The sequence below is a fragment of the Sebastes umbrosus genome, chromosome 6, assembly GCF_015220745.1.
Source record: "Sebastes umbrosus isolate fSebUmb1 chromosome 6, fSebUmb1.pri, whole genome shotgun sequence".
NCBI classification, from domain to species: domain Eukaryota; kingdom Metazoa; phylum Chordata; class Actinopteri; order Perciformes; family Sebastidae; genus Sebastes; species Sebastes umbrosus.
In genome coordinates, this window is record NC_051274.1 from 31,872,370 (window position 1) to 31,899,069 (window position 26,700).

General features: G+C 43.3%; 1 protein-coding gene and 1 long non-coding RNA gene across 15 annotated transcripts in view; one reads left to right on the top strand and one right to left on the bottom strand.

Moving 5' to 3' along the window:
• casz1 (castor zinc finger 1) overlaps nucleotides 1-26,700 on the top strand; it is a 224,844-nt gene that overhangs the window by 167,624 nt on the left and 30,520 nt on the right. For 8 of the 14 annotated variants that reach the window (XM_037772598.1, XM_037772599.1, XM_037772593.1 and 5 more), the window contains 4 exons: nucleotides 14,153-14,713; nucleotides 21,187-22,087; nucleotides 22,906-22,986; nucleotides 24,508-24,573. In XM_037772598.1, coding sequence (XP_037628526.1) covers nucleotides 14,197-14,713; nucleotides 21,187-22,087; nucleotides 22,906-22,986; nucleotides 24,508-24,573 — 1,565 coding nt within the window. In that variant the 5' untranslated portion in view covers nucleotides 14,153-14,196. The remainder of the gene's footprint in view (nucleotides 1-14,152; nucleotides 14,714-21,186; nucleotides 22,088-22,905; nucleotides 22,987-24,507; nucleotides 24,574-26,700) is intronic. The other 6 variants (XM_037772596.1, XM_037772595.1, XM_037772601.1 and 3 more) reach the window with 2 other exon arrangements.
• LOC119489776 overlaps nucleotides 1-26,700 on the bottom strand; it is a 68,405-nt gene that overhangs the window by 18,683 nt on the left and 23,022 nt on the right. The gene's annotated exons all lie outside the window — the stretch shown is intronic.

A 26,700-nucleotide genomic window follows, 5' to 3' on the forward strand; every position in this document is an offset into this window, starting at 1 on the left:
TATACTGACATTTATGTTAAATGCATTCAAACAGCCCCGATGGAGCTGACCATGGCTGGTTAAAGAGAACGGAGCTGACGGGAGAGCTAGAGACGGACTTGGCGGAGTTAGCGGAAGTATACACGTGTGACCATGTCCTGTTTTCAAAATTAGGTGTTAACAAAGGGAACTGTATATAGAAAATACATATATGGAAATAAGATTGACTGGATTATATTCACCAGAAGTATAAAACATTACATGTCCCTTATAAATTAACAAGAAAATACCATTAATCTGTGAGAGAAATGTATTAATGAATAATTCCTGACAATGACAGGACATCTCTGACTACATACATGCTGAAAATCAAACATTTTTATTGTATTCATTTAGATATCTTCCAAAGTAAAAGTCCCTAGAAGTGTATGATTCAACTTTTTCCCATGGTCTACTGTTAAAAAAAAGTTAACAAAAATCGCAATAAGTCGTATTATCGAATCGCAATACTACTAATCGAGATGGGTGTATCGTCCCAATCCTAGAAAATATACTTGCATTTAGATATATAGATGGATAGATAGCTAAATTTGAATATTTGAATTGAAAAACGACTTTTTCCTGGGTGAACCACAGTGGAAAACTTCTCCTGGATGAACCCTTGCACTGCAACAAGTGCACTGTGTGTTTTGGCAGCGCCCCCGTTAGCCAAAGATCCCTCAGAAAATCCGCATGCAATTTTAGAAGAATCAGATTCTTTCCCTTTCCTTGGCTCGTGAACTCCCCCGTGATATTATGCACACGGAGAATCCTCCCCTCTATTCAAATATGAGATTCAATCCACTTGGATGTGATCTATGGCATTTTTAAGGAATAAAGCAATTTTGGGGAATACGGAGTAGTGCTTCCCCTGGAAGAGGGATGGCTTTCATTTTTTTTCAAGGCACCTCTTAGACTGAGTGAAATGTTTCCCCTGTTCGCTCAGGGACGACTTTATTTCTTACCAGGGATTTAACACTCACTCAGTCCCCTCATAAATACAGCGTCCCTCAGCCCTTCGCTAGCCATAACTCATGTACTAACTCTCTAAGCTAACTAAACTCATATAGCAGAGCCAACACTTGTTTGTCTTTTACCTCAGCCTCTCTCTCTCTCTCTCTCTTTCTCTCTCGCTCTCTGTCTCCTTCCCTCCTCTCAGCTGATTTACACATGACAGAATCGTCTCTGACTACCGTCTCACCCGGCTCCTGCGCTGATCTCCTTGGCCCACTCGTGGAGTGGGTTTTAGAGAGAAATGTGCATTTGAATATGAGCCAGCCTAATCTCCTTGAGGCTATTTAGAGTGAGCCTAATGCTCCAAGAATGAGCGAGAACAACACCGGGGAAAATGCTGACGTCCTTCTCTGCGTGTCACAACACAACTCAGGTCTCCGAAGAACGAGGCGAGTCTTTGATTTGCTGATGAAAATCTTTCATAGAAAAAAAAAAATCCTGCTTTCAAGGCACCTGTTGGAGTCTCGTTTTAATACCTGTGGTCTTTACTTTTTTTGTATCTCAACGGTGCAATAAATAGCAGCTGATAAACTTTCGAGCTGTTTCACTTTGAGCAGATGAAAGTGCTCAGGTGGGATATTACAGTACGGCGGAAGCCTTTACTGATCTGGTGCCGATTGGCATTTTGGGAGGAGACGGCCTTTCTGGCGTGGTTCCCGCATTGGTAGTTAACAGCCTGCTGGTACCTTCTGTTCTCTCAGCTCCTCCAGCATCTGAAGACCCTCTGAAGTCAAAATCACCCATTTTGATGTCTCATGGCAGCGCCCGACGTTTTGTTGTATTTGCGTCTGAAAACGCCGGCCCTGCTTGGAGGAATTACCCTCAGCGCTCGTCGGTGTCGGATGGGGGAGGAGGGTTATCGTTGCTCTTCTTCTTCCCCCCACCCCCTCACATCTCCCCACTCTCCTCGCTGTCCTTCCTTTCTTTTTGATCTCACCATCAAATCTTCAAATGAGTGACGTTTACCCGAGAGCGGCCTGGGAAATGGCTGGCTGAAGAAGACGTTTGAGAAAATGCGCCTGAGCAAGCTATCACCTTTGATAAAGCCACAGCTCCAGTGGGAGAGGAAGAAGAAAGCCAAACGAGCGAGAGCATTGTTGGTAATGAAAAACGCCACGCGAGGGGGAGCGTCTCTCTGATCACAACCAACAATGTACAGTACAACAGATACTGCAGTGGTAACATCAAGCACTTCTCTGTTGTTGTACCACAATGAGAGTTTTGACCCGGAGGACTGATCTGAATCGGGGCTACCACACTGTGCCTTTATTGCGCATCAGCTGGGCACCGAATAATCTCATAATACAGCGCTCACACACACACTGGCGCTGTCGACAATGCTGGCATACTTTCAGCTGTGTCACCGGTGGGCAAAAAGGATGGCAAGTCGCTTGAAAGCGCTGCAAAAAGAGAACGAAATAATGGATAAGTGGAGGGTAGTCGGAGGCACCGAGAGCAAGAAATGTTAGCTTTAGTAATTACTACCTCCATAGAGAAGCAGCGGAGAGGACAGTGAGGCAAGCGAGCGCACGAAGGAGGCCCCGTGTGCAGATAATGAAGGGGTATCATTGTAGCTCTGACAGCGTTAATCTTAGAGTGCTCCACAGTGTGTGTGTGAGTCTATCTGGTTGTGTGTGCAGCACATAGTGCCGGGTTGTACGGAGGTCGTGGTGCAGTGCCACTGACTCTCGCCCTACCAGTACGACCGGCCCACCTGACAGCACAGTTTATCCGACCGTGTTGACAGTCGCCGCCTCTCCAAGGCTCCTCCAAGACGATCCTCAAACTCTGCTCATCCTCACAAAAGCGCCGGGATCACCTATCAGCACCCGAGCTCGCAGAAGAGGGAGGAAGAAAAAGAGAATAGAGCGAAGAAAAAAACGAGAAGAGCAGTCCAACTTTCTTTGTGCCTGGCTTTTTCTTTTTTCCCCACCTTCCCCATTTGAAGTTGTGAGACACTCATTTAAGCCTCATCGCACACCAACACGCGAGAAAGTGTTATGAATATGTATCAACACAACATATGGCAGGAGTAGCGCTGGGACTAGGTGTGTCCAGAAGGGTAGAGTGCTGCCGATGCATTATTCTCCATTCAAATTACAGCATGCAGCGGGGAGCGGAGAGATGTTCTCCACCTCTTTAGACGGGGCAGGAGAAGAACCTGGATGAGGCGAGAAACAGCGGGAACAAGAAGCTGTGATGAGCACAGTAGTAGGGCCGGCTGAGTTTCCTTGATTTGGTGGATTTTTTCTTTCAGCAGGTTCAAACCCAGCGCTCGCTGACACGAGCGTGATTAAAAGTGATATTTCTGACACATTAGGATGCGCACGGGAAGTAACCTCCTCTAAAGCGTTCATTATTAGATGCATGACAGACCTGAATATTTATAAAATAGGTTTTAATAATTAATAGCAGCAATCTGCTCCCGTAATTCATCAGATTTGCACTTCAACAGAGTATCCGTTTTCACTTTAAAATAATAATAAGAGGAATATTAATGTCGGAGAAATGTAAAACGGGCAGCTGGATGCAGTGCAAATAGGAGAGCGCTACCGTGTTCACTTCTGAGGCTCTCCTTTAACCTGTCACTTTTCAAATGAAATTACATTTTTAGCCGTCAACGCTGCGCCGTTTTAAAAAAAAACAACCAAAAAAACCTTCAGTTGTTTGTGCTCGACAATTTAGTGAGTGAGCTTCTCACAAATGTGGCAAGTCATGAAGATAAAGATGCAGGAAACAAAGTGGGTTTGGTGTAGAATGCAAAAGTAGTCGCTGTGGTTTTATCAAAAGCAAATTTATTTGTTTGACTCAACTTAGCAGCACTTCCTTTTGTATACTGGGACCCAAAATAGACAGCACTCATTTTTTTCCCCCCGTGTGAAGCAGCTTTTTTTCATCTTTTCACAGTCATTTCACATTTTTTTCTCTCCCTTATTGTCAGTGTTGTTTTATCACACCTTCAAATTCAGTCACGGCACATTCCTCTCTCTACTGAACTCCCAGAAACAAGAATGTTCCTGTTTTAGGTGAAAACTGCAGCGTTTAGTTCCGCCTTCCAGTCCACATTGAACTTTGTTTCGGTAAAGCACGCTGTTTTTTAGTGCCGTCACTGACAGCAGTGGCGTGTTTATCCTCGCTGTGGAGTGCGTAGAAATGTCAGTGTGCGTATTTGACAGAGCGAATGACCTGCAGCCATGAGACAGAGAGCCGCAGAAGGAGACCACAATGCCCTGCAAGCACACACACACCCACACACACACACACACACACACAGACACAAGCACACTTTATATTGGTTACAGCCACTTAACATACAGTATGTGTTCACAGAGTATTGTGCACATACCCACACTTCACTTTAAAATGTCCTATATCATGTCAAAACTATTGTCACTTTCATCCTGCTTATCAGAAAAGTAAAAAGATAACAAACTAAAGTTCTGGCAGCCGAGTCACAGCCACAGGGGCTAAAAAATGCAAATCCCACGAGCAGGAAGACTCACTCTCATCACTTCCTCCCTACAAAGAATGAATTCTGATCAAACTTTAATCGTGCTTCATGAGAAAAAAAAACATTGAGCATTGAATGGGATGAAAAAAAAGGAAGTGTTTGAAAAAGCCTCAGATTTTGAGCACGCCATGGCTAGCAGGTTCAGGTAAAGGCTGGCCCACACTAAAATCTTAACAGATGTGTAAAATGTGAGAGAGCCCACACATAACGACACGTTATGTTAAATTTAACAGTTTTATTCCTGCACACCACACACTAACAGATTCATTCATTGACAACAGGAGTCCTGGCTAAAAAAATGAAAATCTCTTGCTATCAAACGTGACTTTAGTGTAAACAAACATGGCGGAAGAATTAGTGATGTTTTTACTTTGTACTGAAAATGCACAAAGGATGAATGAAGTCATGAAGACACGTTAAATAAACACTTGTGTTGTTGCCACAAATCAAGTTGGTCCTCTATTTCCGAGCTCCATCTTACTTTATGCTTCACGTTTAGCATTAGCTCATGCATTAGCCGTGGCCACCATGATGGTGGTGATTGTCAGGAGGGAGGAATCGGGCCCAAAAACCAGCTTGATTCTCTGCTGCTCGTTCCACTGCTCGACTCAGTTTTGGTACAAGGTCCTTTTCTCTATTGGAGTGGTTCTATTTGTACCATCCACAACTTTTGCTAATGGAAACACAAATATAACCGTTCTAATGTGTACCAAACTGAACTGGACTGAACTGGACCGGTAGAGAACCTACTCAGGGTGACATTTTAACGGGCACCTGTGATTCATTCTACCGCGTATAAAGTCCAAAAGAGGAAAAGTCTGTCAGGCAGAGCAAATGTTTTAATGGGAGCCAGGGATCGATGTTGTCAGCGCAGGCATCCTGTCTGGAAATACATGCTTTTTTTTTTGGAGTTAATGTCACCTCCTTCTTTCTTTTCAAGGAGAGAGAGAAAGAGAGAGAGAGAGAGGTCAACGAGATCTGATGCAAACGTTCCAAACCGGGCCGAATTTAGGGAAATTGCTCAAAAAACATTGACTCTCATTCACAAGGCTCTCGTATCTGAAAAACAAATTTGGAACGTAACCTTGGAAATCAATTAAGAAGTCCCTGGGAAGCTTAAGGAAAAAAGGAAGAGAAAGGTCCACCCTTCTTTTTTCCCTTTTTCCTCCCTCCCTACACGTCTTTTCCTCTCCTCCACTTAACTCGGATCTGCCCATCACAGCGCTGCCTCGTGTGACGAGGCTTTGTCAGCAGGGGCTTTATTTAATTCTTTTTTTTTTTTAACAGCAGAGTGCCTTATACGCTGTCAAAATGTCTTAAGAGTCTTATTAAAGAAATGCCACAGCTCATTTCCTTGTAATGCAATTCATATGCTGGTGAAAGGGGGCATGTCTAAAGATCTAAACAGCTTTGCTTTTTAGGCTTCACATTAGGGGTTATCTGTGAGGGCTTGTCATTGATTGACATTATCTGGCCTGACAGGGCCTCATATCAAGGTTAACCTCGTGGACAAAAGTGCCACCCGCACGGACACACACATGCACACACACACACTCTTTCACCCACACTCAAATAAGGCACCCTCAACTTCCTGTTGCGTACGCGTGTGTGCCGGCTTCGTCTGTGAGTGTGTGTGTGTAAGCCAGGTGGAGATTTCCAGACTTAATTGATAACTAATGGAGCGGCGTGTGCTGAGTTTACCCCGGAGGATTGACACTGTGTGTGTTTGTGTGTGTGTGTGTGTGTGTGTGTGTGTGTGTGTGTGTGTGTGTGTGTGTGTCATGTGGCGAGATAGAGGGGGTAGGTGATGGGGAGAGGATGGGGATGACTTACTCAGCAGTGTAGCTCCGGATTCTGGTAAATTAAATATGGCCCCAAAGATAATGACATGGAGTGACATACACCAAGTCTGGCGGCTCCTGACCTCTTAGGCGAGCAGGCCGCTCACTTCGCCACGGAAAAAAAGTGTGCAAGTAACACTCACAACACACACACACATCTCCCCTTACTCCCTCCCAACAAGCCACAAAGGCAAAGAGAGATCCCCGTGACCAAAATACAACTGAAGCAGTTAATCTGTACAGATATTAGCTCAAGGGCCCTTGAGAGGTGCACCGCTGAGCCCCCCCTTCTCCACTGTACTACCCACACTGCCTTGCTACCAAGCTCGGCAACCGTGAGGGAGGGACACAGGGGTCGTCTGCTCATTTACCATGGCGGTTGGCTTATCAAATTGCACTCCCGGTGTCTTGAAACCGAACATGAGGAGCTGAGCTTCAAAAACAAAGCTGCAGGAATAAATTTCCCTTGTTTCAGTCGGTGGAAGCATGGGACTGTGTGTGCCATTGTGTGTGCTTTTTTTTTTTTAAAGCAACACTTAGAAATTAAGTCGTCATCTGGCGCCAGCTGGGAGTCCAGATTTTGATGTACAATTTTAACAACTTAGCCGCGTGTCCCATGAATTACCCTAAGCAGCAAACTCAATGAAAGTTGGCTGTTTTGGTACGTGGCTGTCAGATCGGTTCTTGTCACTCATGTTTTTTTTTTCCCCTCCCTTAGACCATTTTAAGCTGCTTGTCCTCTGTTCTGGAAAACACCATAATTACCCTGTTTGTGATGAAGCCGGAGGGCGTATTTGTCCTTAGATTTTCAACTTTCCTGCCTGATTGGCCCTCAAGTTCAACGTCTTTCCTCTTTCCGTCTGCACTTGAAATATACATTGTATTCTTCAGCCATTGTCCTGTGCCGTTAGTTTGTGTGTGTGTGTGTGTTGCTTGTGTCTGCCTTTGTCCTGCAGTGTTTTCTTTGCGGTGTGACGGGAGCGTGGCGTTTGGCTGTGGGGCTTGTGTTTGATAACAGCCCCCGTGGACTGATCTGAAGTGAAATAGTCCAAACGGGTCCTTCAAGGTCGGCACCCCCCCAGAAAGACAGCACACGACGTGCAAGGTCACATTCTGGACTAAAAGCAATAAGTGCTTTATTGATAGGAAAAAAAAAAAAAAAACAACAAGCAGGCAGATGTGCAACCAACTGATTAATAATAAAATACGTTTGTGAGGGAGAAAGGAACAGGGGGAGGGGAGAGAAGACAGCTACCTCCTGACTCTATGTCCATGTGTACTCTGTGTGCACGCATGTACAGTATGTTTCGGAGAACATTGATCCTGTAGTGGGACCTAAAAAAATCCATAGAAACCCCGTGGTTAAAACTAGAGCTGGGACGATACAGCTATCTCCCGATTCGATACTATCACGATACTTGGGTGCCGATTCGATATGTATTGCGATTTTTGTTAACTTCTTTAACAGTAGAATATGGGAAAAAGTTGAATCATACACTTCTAGGGACTTTTACTTTGGAAAATCTCTCAATTAATACGGTAAGAATGTTTGATTTTCAGCAAGTATATGGTCATAATTTTTTTTTCCAGCAACCCAAAAATCTGGTGAATATAATCCAATCAATCTTATTTCCATATATGTATTTTGTATATGCAGTTCCCTTTGTTAACACCTTATTTTGAAAACCGGACGTAGTCACATATGTATACTTTCGCTAACTTGCGTCAGCTCCATCGTGGGCCTTTTGAATGCATTTAACATAAATGTCAGTATATGGGTGATCTACAGTTGTAGCATCGGCCCATTTGACCACGGAGACGAGAGTGACGGCTGGCTTGACCGCACGTTACCGCAATACGATAACATTTCCTGTCCATGACAGAGTTAGCATGCAGCTTTAGCCGTGATGTCTAATTCTGCTTTTCCTGTCAATGTGTGAAACCCAAAGTGTTTCCATACTTTACTGGATGTGTAGTGTTTACCATGCTGGATTTAACATCTGAGGGTGCAGCAGGTCGTAACCACATGGAACCTCCGTTGTTTTCTATTTTCTCGTCTCGGCTCACTGCGGTTTGTTTTGCTTTTCACAGATACGGAACGGATATGACGTCACGTTACTCAGACTACAACAATATAAAAGCGTTAACTTCGTTCTACCTCCGCATAGACTCAAATGAAGCAAATATATTGATTCTGGCATTAAAGAATCAATTTCAAAATCATAAAAAAATTAATCAACTTTTTTTCCCGCCCCTAGTTAAAACCAAATGTGACAGATCAGTGCTGGTGTCAGTTTCCCAGGCGCTTCATGCCTGAATCATTTCTGCAGTTTGTACAGTGTGAAAGTACCGTTTAAAAGAAGATCACAAGCTACTCACTTCTCCTGTTTTGACAGTAATCTGCCTATCATATACATCTCATCAGTATCATGTTTTATAACCGAGATCAACAGTCACCGTAGGTTCCTTTTTTTTTTCCATTCAGTCACTTTATGAACAAGGTGGCTTTTGTACTGCGCCTACTGTGCTATTATCTTTTTATGAAAATAAGCACAGGGCATTGGACTGTCGTCATCTTTTATGTGCCTTTATCGCTCGCACTCTCTTTCTCTCTCTCTCTCTGTCTCTCTTTCTTTTTCTCTCTCTTCCACAACCTGGCAAAACCTGCCGAGTGAGTAGAGCTCTAAAGTGGATCAGTCAGTGGCAGATTTAGATTTGAGATGGGGAAAGCTAAGTCCCAGACCCAGTCAAACCTGTTTCTTCAGGACGACTCTGAGAGACTTGGAGATTTCAATATGCTCTGCCACCCCCTTCCCCTCACTGATCACCTACAGTAGTCCCCCCCCCCCCCCTCCACTTCTTGCTCCTTGGTACAGTAGTGTACACCCGCCTTTACACCCCCCCTCTCTAAATCCCTTCTCTACATAAACTTCTCCTCAGACGTGCCCACCCCTAAACCCCCATCTATCAACTAGTTGGCAATGGCATTGTTTTTAATCATCAGAACCTCAAAATTATTATTATCGCTTCTGATGCGGCAATTAAAACTTCAGGTCAGAGGCACAACGAGCGGTGATCAGCAGCCGAGCTGAGAAGTTTTAATTAGACGATCAGAACCATTAATGCACAAAAAAAAGGTGTGCGCTGGGAAATTAACGGGAACGTCTTAATCAGGGTTAGCGACTCCGAAGAGGAGTCAAGTGAACAGAGAGCAAAAAACAAATCATTTCCGCACCACTGGGACAAAACTCAATTAAATATGCATGCGGAAAAATGGAAATTTCTCAGCATCGGCTGCACCGACTGTTGGAAAACTGTGGCAAAATCTCACGGCGGGGTCGACGACCTGCTTATTGTTATTCTCGTGTAATAAAAATGAGAGAGGGGCCAGATGCTGGGGTCTGGGTGTCGTGGCGTAGTTGTCCATCAGTGGCTTTCCGCTCGACTTCCTTGCGGCTGCCGCAGCCTCTCTACCATGCAGCGGGAAAGAGAGAGAGAGAGGGAGAAGAGGAAAACATTCTCTTCCTGCAAGCCGTAAATTTACAAAAATAAAAACATGGTAATTTTCGAGTGTGTCTGTGTATGTTTGCCTGTGTGGCTCAGTGATTTCCCTGAAACACTCGTGCACACACAAGCTCTCTCACACACATACATCTCCCTTGAGAGCCGGAGACACAAAAGGTTCACTGAGCTACACACAGGGAGCTGCAGCCTCGCCGATTAATCTGCCAAAGGTTCATAAAGTTATAACTGGGATTTCTTTTTTCTTTCTTTAAAGAGCTACAGCAACTCTCGGTCGCATATTGTAAAATAATCTTGAGCTGAACAGACATCTCCCAGACCCTGTTTGTATTAATTAACTCCTGATATTGCGGGGGGTTTGTCCCTGTGTCAGTCATGTTGGAAACTCAGCAGGAATCTTCAACAAGCCTCGTACCTGTGTTTGATTAGGTGAAGAGATAAGCTTCAGTTTAAACAGGTAATATCTACGTCTCTTATATACAGACCCTCCTGTGCGCTCGCTCCGTACGCGCTGCAGGGAGTCGGCGCGTTTATGGTGCAGCGCTGCACTTTGAATGAACAAATAAAGTCAATTTTTCTACATGTCGTCTACGTGACTTTACATCTTCCATAAGATGATTAAACAAGCGTTTTGGACATGAGCCGTCCGTCTTGTATGACGAAAAAGTGGTAAAGCCGTGACCCTGCCAGTCACGACCAGTCTCAACTCCCACATGCTTTACCCGTAGCTGCCCTGATTACAGTCTGTGCACGTTCGCACAAATAATGCACTTCCAACAGCGTTATTAGGATCTGAAACACCACTTGATTGGGCATGATATCATTCTGGCACACAAACAGAGACTCTGCATCAAAAACCAACAAGACCTGTGGGGCTTAGCGCTGTGGAAGAGTAAGTCTGTCAGCGCGGAGGGCTAGACTCGAACACAAGCTGTGTCATCCAGGCAGGCGCTGAGAAGAAACAGGGCTCCAGAGAACTTTGATGCACTTTATTTTAAGATGAAAAAGAGCCTGACCTGGTCAAAAAATGTATTCAAATAGTTGCAGGGCTTTTTTGCTCAGGTTTTTTGGCCTTATACAGACAGTATATGGCGCTCCTTTGCAGCCCTGCACTGTTTCCAGTAAAAATAGTGTCACAGTTAACATAAGCATGTTGGAAAAATTAGTTTCAGCTGTTGTGTTCAAATTCAAACCTGCCTGCTTTTTTTTTTTTTCCCCCAGTGCTTACTGAGGTGTCTCCTCCTTGACAATTAGCACACCCGGCTAAAACAGACTGTAAATAATGTCCAACGCGTGTGACAGTGTTGTTTTTCTGTCTGATATTCATTAATAAGGCAGAATGCTTACTGGACTCTCAGGGAGGTGGGGGAGTCGGTCCCAGAGGGAAAAGTTGTTCTTTCATGTAGGTCCCCGCTGATTTTATCTCATTGTACGCTATCATGCACACAAACGACTTGAGGTAAACAGCTTGGTGTTACCATAGCAATCCCTATTGTAAGCAATGGCACAAAAAAAGCTGCCGTGGACGGAAACCCTCAGCATAAATAATAGTTTAGACAGCTTCCATAAACCGTCGAACCATGGCACGTTTCTCCTCACGGGAAAGCAAACAATATTAAATGTTTTCAAGCACGTCTTACCTTTAAAAAAAGAATATGAGCTTAAGCTGTCTGATAATTCAGTTAGAGACCTGCTTAGATACTCAACCAGTAGCACTTAGCTCCGTATTGTTAACAGAAAAATCACACATAAATACTCACTAATGGAAAGAAACAACGGTGTCGGGGTCATTTCCTACAAGGAGCCTGAGATTGCAATGCAAAGGAAATCGGTAGTTAAAGCATGAAATACTGAACACAGTAAACAGAAAAAATGACCTCCACTGCAACACCCAAATGACCTCAATCTTCCTTTGGAGAGTATTTCTAAAAAAAAAAACTTGAAAATTTATGTCTTCCACTTCCTAATAGTTTTTCCAGCTGATTTCTTTTTTTCAAAATTGCTGTCTTCTCAAAGGTGACCCTTTCACCCCCGCCTGCAATTGTCTAACACTAAATTGTACAGTAATGTGCCGGTGATATACGGCCCCCCCTCAAAACTACATAATTCCTGCAGCCATTGTTTCAGAGAGGAAGCCCGCAATGTAAATACAGTAACTGAGAAAGCATATGTGGGGAGCGCGGGGGTGCATTGTCTGGCGACGGGGGTGATCTGTAAAAACTCCTTTCGAATTGTATATCCTCTAATGATTCCACAGCTTTGCAAAAGAAAATGAAAACAGGATTTTATGTTGCGCCGATGTGATTTACATAATGCCGGCAATGGCTCACACATGATTGTGCTTGGCTTTATGGCTGAGGGGGAAAATGAAGAGGCTCGTACTCATTGTTATAGAAAGTGAATTGAGTCGCTAAGATAGAACTTTGTTACCTCTCGTATCGCACATTTTTTTGTCTGCTGAAATGGTTGTGTCCGTAGCTCAGTATTATCTTAACCACAGTGTGGCTGAGTTAAGATTCAAATACACACAAAGGAGAAATATCTCTGGCTGTGGCGTGCTCTTTAACTGTTTTCAAAAGCTTTACATATCTACCAAATGAAAACAAGTTAAAATGCTTGTCTGATCCTCGGCGGTGCTTTTCTTTTTGATACCATAAATACTAAGTTAGTCACGGTCACCTCCTCCCCGCTTTCTAAAAGTTATTTACAACTTGATAAAGATCTGGCCTTGATTTTGATTATGGAAAAAACGCCGTTGGAAGGTGAACTTTGGTGGCTCTGGAAATAAAGTGAAAGGTACCAGAGTGCAGTTTCTGCCCTAAAAAGGCAGCTCTGGATATGGAATGCCACAGGCAGCTGTTCCTGCCTCATCAGAGGACATGTTATAAAGATAGCCCCACTTGGGTTGAAATAATGCCACCCATTCCTGCCCCAAAGCACACTCTATCATGCGCTATTGTTCAGAGAGGCCACACGGGGGGGGGGTTGGAGATGTTGAGACTGTGCAGTACGTCTTGTTTAAGTAAAGATATGTAAAACTACAACATTTCTTTTGTTTGATGTATCTGTGTTACTGTCTTGGCTAGAGCAACAGTAAAAGACATTTTCATTTTAATAAAGTGAAACCAGCAGCCTATACAGAGGATTGGGTCTAAAGCTGAGCATATACTGTACGATTTTAGTTTCTGGAACGAATTTTGAGCTGTACGACTCATTTTAGTTGGACCGAATTTCTGCTTTGTCAGGCGTTGTTTGCCGTGCACTGTACAGGGGGGAACGAGGAACGATTAACTCCTCCATTAACAGTCGGATGAATTTCTGACATGTCAGAAATTTTGGTCGGCCGTCCACAGGCTCTCGATTTCCCAACGTCAGTGCCTTTTTTCTAATCTTTTTACAGTAATCAGAGCGTAGCTATCAAGATAACAATGGTGGCTAGAACAGATATAGTAAAACGAAATGGACTAGCTATGCTGTCCACGTCTTTCTAGCCTCCTGCGAGTCCATATACGCTGGCGGACCGTACAGTTTGAGCACATAAATCGTGAGCTTTGGCTTTACATTGCAAACGATCAACTCGTACAGTAGGAGTAGGAAGTACACAACAATATTTCTGAAATCATACATCGCTTTATCCCACTGAATAGCCAACATGAGCTCCAAAAAGAGCAAAAGTACTCAGCCTTTTTCCCTCCACATCCTGACAGCTTTTAATGCTGTGCAGCCCCCCACTCAGTGGCAGGACCACAGCCTCTTGAGGTGAGAGAGAAGATAACATTTCACAGTGTCTCTATAGCGCTGTCATGTGAAGGATTATGTAGCCGTGTATTTGCTGCTTGTAGTACCGTAGGGGGTCTGATACCTATCTGCCTGTGGTTTCAGCTGCCTCCGCTTTTTTTTTTTTTCTCTCCTTTTTTTTTCCACCGCCGCTCTAAACTCTGAGCTGACCGAAGAGGTGTGACTTAGAAAGATATGTACAGTATCTCTGTGTGTCCTTCCAGTCTTGTGCTGTTATTGTTAAGTGCTTTTGGATGTTATTAATAGCAGCAGTCACTGTTGTTCAGTGTGGTTTGTTACTGACATTGAAAAGCTGGTTCAAACTCTCTGGTGATACTGAAAGTATTTAAAAAAAAAAAATGCTTATTGAGTGAAAGGTGGAGTTTTTTTAAAAGGTAACACAGATAATTGTGATACTGAGCAACTTGAACTCATCTTAAATGTTTCTTTTTGTTCTTGTTTCCTTTAGCTGAAAGGAGTTTATGCACTGAAACGACCTCAGGAAAACCCAAGATGGCCGCCAAAAGGAAAGGTGGCCTAAAACTCAACGCTATCTGTGACAAGCTGAGCCGCCAGGTGGTGTTCGAAAGTAGCTCCCAGAATGCCGAGGGAGACCAGAGTGTAGCGGAGAACAGCGAACGTGGCAGTTCCCACTACGATGACAACGAGACCAACTTCCCCGAGAGCCTGAACCTCACTCAGAGCCTGGAGGAGGACCAGAAGAGACGCGAGGCCATCGAGAAGTGGGTCAATGGCGAGTACGGCGACGAGCCGCCGGCTCACGACGACGAGCGAGAGCACGAACTGAAAGTCAGCAATGACGAAGACTGCCCTCCCGAGGGCGTGTACATGGTGCAGCCCACGGGCTGCAGCGACGACGATGACAACGTGGAGGAGGCCGAGCCCGCGGCAGACTCTCGTGATGGCAGTTACCATGACGACAAAGAAGCTCAAGACAGGCCTACGAAAGAGAAAGCCTACATGCCGCCAAGCGAGGCCCAGAGTCGCCAACCACCTTTCTCCTCTACAGGTACATTTTGACTCTCTGTACTCCAATCAGTTTTCTTTACAGAGAGCCGAAGTCCCTCCCCTCCCGGTGGACCCCAGAAAATATGTATGGTAGTCAACGGCGAGACACAAATATTTTTTGATCCCGTTTGATTCGACTTTCTTGACTTGCAAAATTATCATTTAAATTGACAAACATCAGATGGGTGATTCATGGCGCAATTCAAACGGGATCAAAACAAATATTTGTCTCTTGCCGTCGACTATCATTCATATTTTTTAAATAAGATCCCACGGTGGTCCACCGGAAGGGGCGGGATTTCGCCTCTCTATTCATCTTAAAGCAACGCTACCTTTGCCCTTCAAAACATTCCCCTCCATAGTATTAAGGGGCAAATGCTGAGATAGAGAGCGGGTGACATTGCCACATCCACATAAGCTTAAGTGTGCCCATTATTGGAAAGAGACACTCTAGAGTTACATTATGAATAGCCAGTGACATTATTACCCTAAAGACAGATTCAACTGGCAGGCCACGAGGGAGTATGAGGGGGTGGGGGGGGACAGGAACTTGTCAGTGTGTGGTTAACTGCACAAAGAAATTCATAAATGGAGTAGGCTTACAACGTAAGGCTGTTTATGCACTTCTCTCCCAGCAGCTGTGGGCCAAGAGCGCATGGCAGGACCAGGCTAAGCTTCATATTACACCCAGGATTACATATTGACTCTTTGATTTTCCCTAAGCTTCACTAAACTTAGCTTCAAACTCCTCTGTTACACGGAGTCGTAGTCTGCTGTGGAGGAGTTTTTCTCCACAGTTGTCAAATCTTTGTCAAATAAAGTCAGAAATAAGGAAGTTACATCGCAGTTATTCTCACAAACAACTGCAGTGTATTTATCCTGAGCAGACATTGGACATACTTTAATAAATTCCCCTTAATGCAGTGTGCTCATGTAAATGACTCGTAATAACCCCCTGTTTAATTGTGACATGATGTTCCCACGATATAATTCACTGATTATCAAATAGATAAGCTGGCAGAGAGTCATTCTGACTAAAGTAGCAACAGTTATGTGTTAACACAAACAATCTTTTAAGAAAGTACACTTTGTGACCCTTGAAGCCAGATGCACACGCACTACATAGGAGAGAGAGTGGCCTTTGTATAGTTAAAACACAGAGCTGTAAAAAGGTGAAAAAACACGGCTCGGGTTTATATGAATAGATAAAGCGTGTGTCGCAGACACACAGAGGTGAGACCGGTTGTTGCGGTACAAAAACAAGTTTTGTTTTGTGCTTGCTAACCTCCACTTTAACTGTTTTTTGGTCTTTCATCTAGGTTTAGGTATCCACCTCAGAGTCATGTACACATGCTCTATTTGTCTGCATTTCTTTTTGTTTAACAGCTCTGGCCACACACACACAGACACAGACAGACAATTGAGGGCAGGGGCTTCTGAGAAAATGAAGCAGGTTTCATTTCAGAGGCAAATGAAAAAGGCTTTGTGGTTTTAATTAGTCATTTTGTGTTTATTTCATGGCCGTAAAAAAAAAAAAATGCCTGTCTGTAAATATGTATTACTGTTGTGTAGCAGGCCTACACCTTTCCCTCCACTGGTTCCCTTACTACTTTACATCTCACAACAAAGCCAGAGTGTTTGAAGACTGCGGGGAGAGCAGACTGCATCAGTTGCAAATCTCGTCTTTAGAGTGTTTTTTTTTTTTTTCTCAGAGTTGCTCTTTGTTGATTGTAACTAGGGCATCTATATTGCCATGTTTCTGCTCAGCTCACAATTAAAACATTTTTTTTCTCTCCTCTCTCTCTCTCTCTCGCCGCTGTCTTTCAAAGGCTGATGCGGAGTGCACATAATTATGCATATAAACATAGTGGCTTAATTATCTCTCACAACATCAGTGACAATGTAATTAACAAACATTGCAAGATCAATGAGAGAAACTGCGACCTTCAAAACATTTAACTCCTCACATTGAGGCATCGTGCGGATTTCCTATCAGTGCAAAACCCCAGAATACTTTTCCTAGATAATTTAGATGTCGCATTAGAGCCCTCAAAAGCCAGAAAAAAAAAAAAAAACAATGAATAAAAACTATGAAAGCAATGACAGAGATGCTCATAGCGATGGATCAAACGAGCTTGACCATGACTTCCATTTGCAATTCTGGGTTCACTGTAAAAGGTTATTGTTCATTTCAAGCTGCTTCAAAGCCCCCTCTATTTACCGCCTGTTAATTAACTAACCAAACAGCGAGGAAGTTTGAAGCTCCGTACAGTTTTGTGTGTGTCAAATTAGTCCAAACAAATGCACATAGTGTCATTTATTCAAAGCAACTCTTTATTAGGCTGTCCATTTAAACAAAACACACTTAAACTAATTCACTAACATGAACACAAATTGCTTTTTAAAACTAAATTATTGTACCATATAAAAAGACTCACACTATTCAAAACTTTCTCTGACTGAACTAACACTGCATGTTATTAAAACGTTTTTTTTTTTCGGTTTACATTGTGCATGTGTGATTCAAAAGTGACACCCTTTAGAGGGTATTCGAACTCTAGATTAGTCCATATATAGCCACTAGCATGCACCTTTATCATCAGCGACACCTCTGCCTCTCAGTCCTGTGAGCAGAGGAGCCGTGCCACACTGATGGCCATGTTTGGTCAGCCAAAAGGAGATATAATGCCCATCTGTTATCATATCTGGGAGGGAAAATGTGGCCTAATTGCCTCAAATATAGACAAGGCAGGTCTGTGCCGTGTTTTGCTTGCCTGAAGTGTCAAGATTAGGAACCACTTGTTTGTAGAGTTTCCACTGACAACAGCTGAGGGGAAATGTCAGATGTGAGGTTTATTTATGTATTTTTTAATATTTTGGGTGGTAGCATTAAAGCCGTTTCACACTAAGCACGGATTCCCATCAGAGAAATTCCCACAGAAATTTATAAAAACTGATTTTGTGGGTTCTTATGAATGCTTACACACTCCTGTGGAAAATTCGTAACGGACCTCGATTTCAGCGGCTGCGGAAATATATGTTTGACCAATGAAATCCTTTGTTCCAACTGATCACCGTCATTCTGCATAATAATTAGCCACATGCTTCTGTTTGTTGAACAGATAAGGTATAGGTATTTTCGGGACCTTGGAACAATGGGCGTTTGTTTTCGGAGTAACGGACTGTCGGACAAATGGGCTTTTTTCAGCCAGCCCTTGTATCACGTGAAACTACAAAAACTAAGGAATCGCTTGGTACCAACCATGTCATGTTAGCTTGTTGGGAAAAACGCTAAATAAGGCTCCAAATTTACGTTAAATGTTGGCGAGGAAAAACTTGCACGGCCATTTTCAAAAGGGGTCCCTTGATCTCTGACCTCAAGATATGTGAATGAAAACTCTGAGATGAACACTATGAGTTAAAACTATCTTATTTGATAAAACAGATGTTGACAGACAAATGTTTGAAATCGCAATAACAACACATCGTAACTTAAGTATCGTGATAATATCGTGGGGCCTCTGGTGATTCCCACCCCTATTCGGCCTCATTGATGAAAATGGAAAACAGCAACGTGGATAATTCGCACCGGACCCACTGTGCATAGGTGTGGAAAATACAAATGCGGATTTACCGCATTTTCACATCGCACTGGAGGGGCCAATCTCACCTTAACCCATACACAGTTTCCCAACTGGTGTCACATGACATCATTAAGAGGCAGCCAGATAGGGCTTGAGGAGAAAACTCATTTACATGGTGTTTTAGAAAAGGTTATCTCCTGTCAGTCCCAGTCATAATCCTTTCAAGTCCAATCATTTGCCTTCCATTGATAGCACGCCACACGGCTCCGCTGATGAATAAAGAGACTCCACTAATTTTTTATTTTTTTTTGGAGAAGGTGATGATAATACCGTAAGCAAATAGAATATGAAAAAAAGGAGAGGTCGGTGACAGAAACCACTAGTCTCTCTGCAATAATTAGCAATTGACTCTGCCACAAAAATGAGAGATGTTTTCTTTAATTTGATACCTACTCCAAAGCAAAAGGCATGAATTTATTCCCAGTCAATACAAAATCAGCCTTGACATTTATTTTACATTCGTGATCAGAATTATGTTTTTATTTGGACATTTTTAAATATAATTTCCATCTACTCTACCTTGATCTTTTTATATGCCATCCCTCACTCAGTTAAGTGTAGTTTCATTTTCTCATACTGGTGTGGGCTAACTTTAGAGCTATATGATATACTGTGACCTGAGGCGCCCTTACAAATACAGTACTACAGTTGGCCAAGAATGTTTGGCCAAATTACATTTTAAGTGGACATGTGAAATCTTTTATGCTATGCATGATTATCAGTTGAACAGCTCAAGGAAAAACAGTGTATGATAAGGTAAACTCTACTGTACCCTGATACTTGTAAATACAATATCTCACTCTGTGGTTTCAGTACATGTGAAAGCATAAGAGGCAGAGTTGATGAGATGATATGTGGCAAACATGCAGGTATTTCCTCTCAAATACCTGATCCATTTCTGTTAAATTTTTCATGCCCTTTCGATCCACCAGATACTCTTTCATACTGATCCACCGCGCAGAGGAGCAAACCCCAACGCAGTGAATGGAAAATTTGGGGATTATTTTACATGCTGCGCAGGAGATGTGAAAAGCAGGGCACAGAGACTGATTTAGCAATAACTGAGAAATCTGAGACAAGAGCAGAAATATTTTGTGTATTAATTACCCGGGCGGTAGGTAGAATTACTTCTCACCAGCTCATGTGTTGATGGCGGTGGTGGAAAAAAAAAAAAAAAAGCAATACAACATTTTTAAAAAAAGGTTTTTGACCCTGGTCCTATGGCTGTGCCAAGGATGAGTTAAGAAGGCCAAAGCTTTTACGTGACCCAGGTGAAATTATCATCTGGTACATTACTAGCATGTCTGTGTGCTGGTATACTGCCTGACATGCAAACTGACACAACAGGAAATTTATGGAATTGAGTTGGATCAGCAAAACACAGCAATCCTCCTTCTCTGTACATTTTCCTCTCTTCTTCATGCAGAACTTTATCCCTGCACTGCTTGCCGTCAAACAGTTTTCCCTTTTCCCCACTCTCTGACCCTTTGCACTAACCTGGATGAAAGTTAATGGGCCAGAATTAATCTCCACGTAATGCAATTAAACTATACATTGACTATATTTCGCCTATGTCCTTGGGGAAGTTGTCCAATTTAATGGACTCTTAAAATGAAAGTGATGTTTCAGTTCACAAATGTGTAAAAAAAAAAAAAAAAAAAGGGGGGAAAGGATTCATTCTTTTCACTCCTGAAGGTGACACAATAATCATGTTATTTTTCAAATACTTTACACTAAAGCTTCACAGGGGATTATGAATTATGAATTGCACTTAACATGCCATAATATCCTTGCAGTAGTTATAATTCAGTCATTTTCAAATCGTTCAGCATCAGTCAGCATGTAGAAATCTGTGGGGAAGTGCACTGAAAGTGTGTATAAAGTTTACTCTATATTCTTTAGTGTCAAATTTGATCTCTTAATGTGGTTACTAAGATTTTCATGCTCTTACATGTAGAATATTTGAAATATTAACCTCAAATATAATTATCTAATGAATTTTGATAGCATAGCATAATGAGCATAGAAGATCAGAAGAAGTTTCTTTATTCAGCATGTCCTTTGGTACAGTCACTTGCAAAATTGTGCAGGACTGACTTATAGTGCAACCATAAACAGGAAGAGCATTGCCTCAGATCAGACTGCTTGTTTGTAGACACATAAATACACAGATGTACAGATGCTGCACTAGCGTGCCGTGCAGAATCACTTTTCCTGTTTTTAAACTTACTACAGTTCTGAAATATGATAGCTGCATCACATCCAATTATAAACATTTATTGGTCACAAAAAGAGATGCACTATCATGTAGTAGATGTAGTTCTAGTAGGTTAGCAATCTTCCACTATCTAAATAAAAATATGAGAGAGGGTTGTTTCAATAATTGGGCTGAGAAAAAACTTGTAACTTCCGTATTTGATGCCAAACAAAAAAAGAAATGGTCAAATATATATGTTCCTCTTCAGCTACAAAGCATAGCAACAGTGTATAACACTTGTCGAGCGAGCATCAGTCAATCAACATATCCTCAAACGGTTCGTATGATATCTTATGAAAAAGTTATATCTCCTTTTATGTTCGTTTCCCTATGAATGTCCAGCAATAAGTTTAGGCAACAAAACTACTTAGTTAGGCTTTGGAAAAGATCAACTTTGTTAGGATTAGGCAACAAAATTAGCTACGAACGATGTATGAGAACAGCCTGAGTTTTACTACGGAAATTAAGTTATCAACATTGCTGGCAGCAGGTTTAAAAAGGAAAATCTGAAAGCAGTGATAGGAATTATTTCTCACACATAGGAGCTCACTATTTTACTTTTTCTCTTTGCAGGAGAAGCATCTGCCCTGCGAGACTATGCAGCCAACACCATGAATGAGTTTTTGGGAATGTTCGGTTATGATGACCAGCAGGTAAGGGATGAGCTGACCAAGAAGATCAGCTTTGAGAAGCTCAAAGCCGCTACCTCAGACCCCTCATCCCTCAGCAGTGAGGAGGCCTCACGGCGCGCCCGCTTCTCCAAGTACGAAGAGTACATTCGTAAGCTAAAAGCCGGCGAGACCCTACCTTGGCCCATGCACGCTTCCCCGCCCAAACCAGACGACCTCAACCCAAAACTGGCCCAAGACAAGAGCGCTACCATGCTCCAGACCTCTGGGTGCCTCCCAGGGGCCGAGGCACAGATCTACCCCCCCAGCCTGGACCACAAACAGCCAGGAGGACCTCAGCTAGGCTCTTCCCAGCCACCAAATCCCTCTCACATCCAGAACATGGCGTCCCGAGCCTCCAAGTATGACTTCTTTATTCAGAAGCTGAAGATGGGCGAGAGTCTACAGCAGCAGAACGGTAACGCTTACAAGCGACCCTCCAAATACGACCTGGAGAACGTCAAGTTCCTGCACCTCTTCAAGCCTGGCGAGGGCAACCCTGACATGGGCGGCGCCATCGCCTTTAAGACTTGCAAAGTGGGCCGCCCTTCGAAGTATGACATCAGAACAATTCAGAAGCTAATGCCAGGAAATCCCGAGGCCTCGCTGATGCCCAATGTCCTCGCAACGGCACCAGGGAACCCGGGAGCTCCTGGGGTCCCCACCGTGGGCGCTGCTGGGGCCAGCATCGCTCCAGGGCTCACAATGGACCAGACAGGACAAATAAGCTTCAACGCCGCCGACTACCTGAAGTCCAGCTTTTCCAAGACTGACTCCATCACCACGGGCACTGTGTCCTCCGTTAAGTAAGTCTGCACAAACGTCATCATACGAAACTAGAAAGCACTCGGAGAGCACAAACCTCCGCCAAGGCTACGCAATGCTTCTGATTATTTTTAATGTGTTTTTAAGGCCTTTACACACCGGGAGCGTGACGAATAAATTACCCGAAAATGCGAAACACTCGCCTGTGAATATTACACATCAAAACTACCTACCGGCAGCAATGCTAATTTGCGACAGTTGCAACACTTTTTCAATAACAACCTCTGGTGAACAGTTGCGCAAGGTATATGTCTAGGGCTTTTATTTCAGAAGATAAGAAAGGAAGGAGTGGATCTAGTCTGCGCTGCCTTTGTGAATAATTAAGCTTGCTGTCTTGTTTCAGACTACGTAGCCTCGGTATTGTTGTACAATATAGTGTACGTTTTGATTATGTCCGTTCTGCACAAAGTGATTGGTTGATGCCTTTATTCATGGTGCAAAAGCTGAGAAAAATCAACCCTTGTTCCGAAAAAAATACGCTTTTTTGCCGCGTAATATTTGCGTTTTGAGTGAAAGTACTCATCACAAAACAACAGTTCGGAAAAAATATATTGACGTATGAATTAATCGTACAAAGAAAACGCCCCCTGTGTGTAAAGGCCTCTCATCTGCATCAAAATACACATATAGATAATGTTGATTTTTGACATTAATCCTGTCTACGAATACTTGTGTTATGCCAAAAATTCAAAATGGTAGAAAATCAGTGTCGCCAAAAATGGGCGTGGCCTATATGAATAGATATGTGTTTGACCAGGGAATCGAGGGGTAAACATTGTTTTCACACATTTCACTTCAGCAGGATTGAGCCAAATATTCAACTAACAAACAGATGGAAAAATGGTGCAGAAATCAGAACCTTGGCAGAGTTAACACTAAGGTAATACATAATACAGACAGCATGTACCCCATTGCTTCTCATCCTCTCTCTTATTTGTAACTGTGAGATGTGTGCTTATTGACAAAAAAATATTGTGTGACGTACTATATAACAACTTATTTGCACCAAAATAATGCATACCTCTTAAAACCAGCTAATAAAAAGCATAAGCTGTCCATTAAAATTCCAATTTAAAGTTTATTGGTGGATTGAAAAGATCCCAGGTTCCAGTGGAACACCTTGGAGCTAATGTGAAGCTCGCATACACTTAACTGCTACTGTGAGTCAGTTAGCCTAACGCAAAGGTAATTGCTACCTCCACAGCAGCCAACAGGAATGTAGTGTGAAATAGCGCATGGCGCCCAATAGATCCACGACATGATGAGTTGCGAAGGCACATGAAGTGTTTACTCGCTGTAGCACTCCGTGGAGACTGATTTAGCACAGTCATCGCAAAGTGACTGACTTCTTTCGTTTGGCTAGGGTGTAACAACTCTCCCTTTAATTACTTCGGAGCCATGACTAACCTCCCGGCGAGTCACAGGGGCCGACTCTACACTGCCTGACGAGTGCACTTTAAAGGAAGCAAACGAGGGGTTTGGGGAGCTAGCCTACAGTCGTGTGCACTACCGGTAGGAAACAGCTCCCAGAGTCTGTTTGATTGGTTTTGACCTTGTCTCTAGTTAGTCGAGACCTATCAAAGACACTGCTCAAGAGCCCTCAGGCACCTCTCCCTCAGGCTTTGGCCTTTGTCAGGTTGGGGCTCAGCGGAGCTGCAAGCTTGGCTAACTGACCCAGTCTGGTGCTTGTACACAGGGAGGAGAGGGGGTGCTGGTGAGAATGTCTGGCAGCGCATCCTCCCCTCTGGGCCAGATTAACCTCAGGTCATCCCCCGTGTGGAGCTGCTCACATGGAGCTAAATGCCATATCTGAGAGGGAGCAAGCAGAACCAATACTGTATTATGACTGTCACAGCTTTATGAAGGGAATCACATCACAGGTGACAAAAAGCTCACCCTGCTGTAATGTGATAAATTCCTCTAGATTTCCTGTTCCGAATTGAATCCGATCAAGTCGGTCGATTAGTTGATCTGAAGCTGCGGTGTTGTCTTACGTCTTTGCTCCAGACTGATTGGAGACAACCTGACATCAGCATTAGAGCCGAGGTCCCCTCAGAGATTATCAGAAAAGACCTTTTCAGAGCTTTTTTTCTTCCACATCCCCATTATCCAGTTTTGCATATGAGCACTCACCAAAATACCCCCATAAAAGATTAATGTCCCTTTGCTCCTGCATTTTGCCTTTCATTGGTTGGGAGACCATGCATCAAAGTGTGCGCCTTCCATTCCTGATTCATACACCACATGAAAACGCTGTTATGCCACAAGAAAATGCATATTGATAGTCCAAAAGTTTGGGAGCGGCTTGTAAGTAAATATTGTGTCAGTTTGTTTTTATTAACAACAGGCAGCCCAACCTCACCATTAATCCTGTCTCTTTTGTGTTTGCTGTTTGCATTAGGAATGGCCTGCCACCAGATAAACCCGCCAGCGACGACATCAACCTATACCAGAAATATATTGCCAGGTATGCAAATCCCTCAACGTGCTACGCCAATGAAAAAATATGCCCAAAACAGAGATGAACCTTTTTTTTTCTTTTTTTTTTTCATCCACTGATGGTGTGTTTTATTCAGTAGATCGTAGACTGGTATGAGGATGTTCTGTGTGCAGTAAATTGATTAACAAAAGACTCAAATTTATGTGCTGAGAGGAAGTCAAAGGATGAGGGGGTAATGAAAGTGAAATGGTTTGATGATACTGTAACTGGTTGAGTAAATGCTCACGGTGTGTATAGCACTAAAACATCGAGGAGAACATAATTCTGTACTGTTAGCTAAGAGGATATGAGCTTAGGCCGGGTTCTGCTCGAGTTCTGACGTTTATTGTTGAACACACGAGGAACCGACTGATCTGAAAAGTCTGTCATTCACACCGACAGAGACAAAAACATCAGGGGAGGGGGAGGTATCGCGCGTTTCAATGGACACAGAACAATGTCCCCCGTTCTGGATTCATTTTGAGCCGACACTAGAAAGGTGATTATCATTTGTTTGTTTATTCCGTTTAAAAAGAAAGAAAAACAGCATTTGAAAAGCCAAAGTGGCTTTGGCGTTAATGATTACTTCTCCAAGCCATAACATGAAGGGCACAAATCAAAGCCTTGGCACTGACAGACACACACACACACATCCTCTTCTACACACACACACACACACACACAAAACCCCTTCCTTGGACTGATTACATTTTGCAAGAAGATTTAATTAAGGAATTTTTAATGAGGCTTCTGCTGGCACTGCCAAGAACTGTTTTGATATTTGCGCTGCATAATGCATAAAATTTGTCTAAACATCTCGGCAGTTGATGCACGGGGAGGCTGCAGATAAGCCCAGATACAGTTTCAATTTCCGTGTTGGGGTTGGGGAAAAAAAAAAGAAAAAGGAAAAGGAGAGGAGAGAGGGAAAAAATGGAAAAGGAGGGCTCATAAAAAGGGCAAATGTAGCACCGAGAGGGGAGGTAGAAGCGGGGGGAGGGTCCTCTTTAGAGCCGGGGCTAATGAGTGCACACTAATACTAAAAAAAACAGCTTTGTAAACGTGTTCACACCCAAAAAGAAAAAAAAAAAAAAAAGTTCTTCATCTCGTCACCACGTTACAGTTTGATGTTTTAAAGAGCTTCCCTGGTAGTGTTTAGTTGCCGTTTTCACTCTTTAAATGCTTTCATGCACCCACTATTGCCTCGGCACTTTGATCTGTGTATCTCTATTGTAACTGGAGATGCGCTGCAATCTCTGTATCGTGGCGATATTAATATTTAATCTGCTGCTGAATAGCAGCGGCCCATTAGGCCCCCTGACGCGGCAAGTGGGAATTGTCCAGAGGCAAAGTGATACAGCTGGGCAATGAGCAGAAGGGTGGGCCATAGTCTCAGGGGGGTGGTGGCGGTGTGGGGGGTGGGGGGGCTTTGTGTGTTCATGAGTGTAAATGTGCGTGTGAAAGAAGAGTATAGAAAACACTAATGGTTGGGACATATGTTGGCTTTAATGTGTGTGTGAACACGTAGTTCGACTTCTGGTTTTGTCTTCTCAAAAAGAGCCATCAGACCTTCCAAAAGCCGCCTCTACCTCCAAACACACACACACACACCAACTTAAAAAGAGTAGTGGATATGCCGTTCAATTAGCTTAATGAACTCAGCAAAGTGATCTGTAAATGCAGCTCTGGGATAATCCTAACAAGGAAAAAACAGAAAGAGAGATGGAAAAAATATTACTTAGCCCCCTTTTCCCCCCCTCTCCTCTGCACTAGCAGATGGAGCTCTTGGCAGCAGCAGTGCAAATGTTTATTTGTGTGTTTTCACTGGTAATTGGAGGATTTTAACAGTCATCATCGTCAGGCTTATAATCACCACCGTAAAAGTGGCTGTACTGTAGCGAGCAGCGCCAGACTAAAATCCGTTTTTTTTTTTTGACGGGAGAGTGAAAAGGGTTCGGGGGGTGAAAAGTAGACGGAGCTGTTCCCCCCACGTCTCAGGATACCTGACCCCTTTTCCTCACGGAGTAAAACTGTGGTTAACCTGAAAGAACTGTGCATTGATTTGACAAGGGGTTTTCACGGCGTCGAGAAATAAAGTAGTCATGGGGTTACCGATCC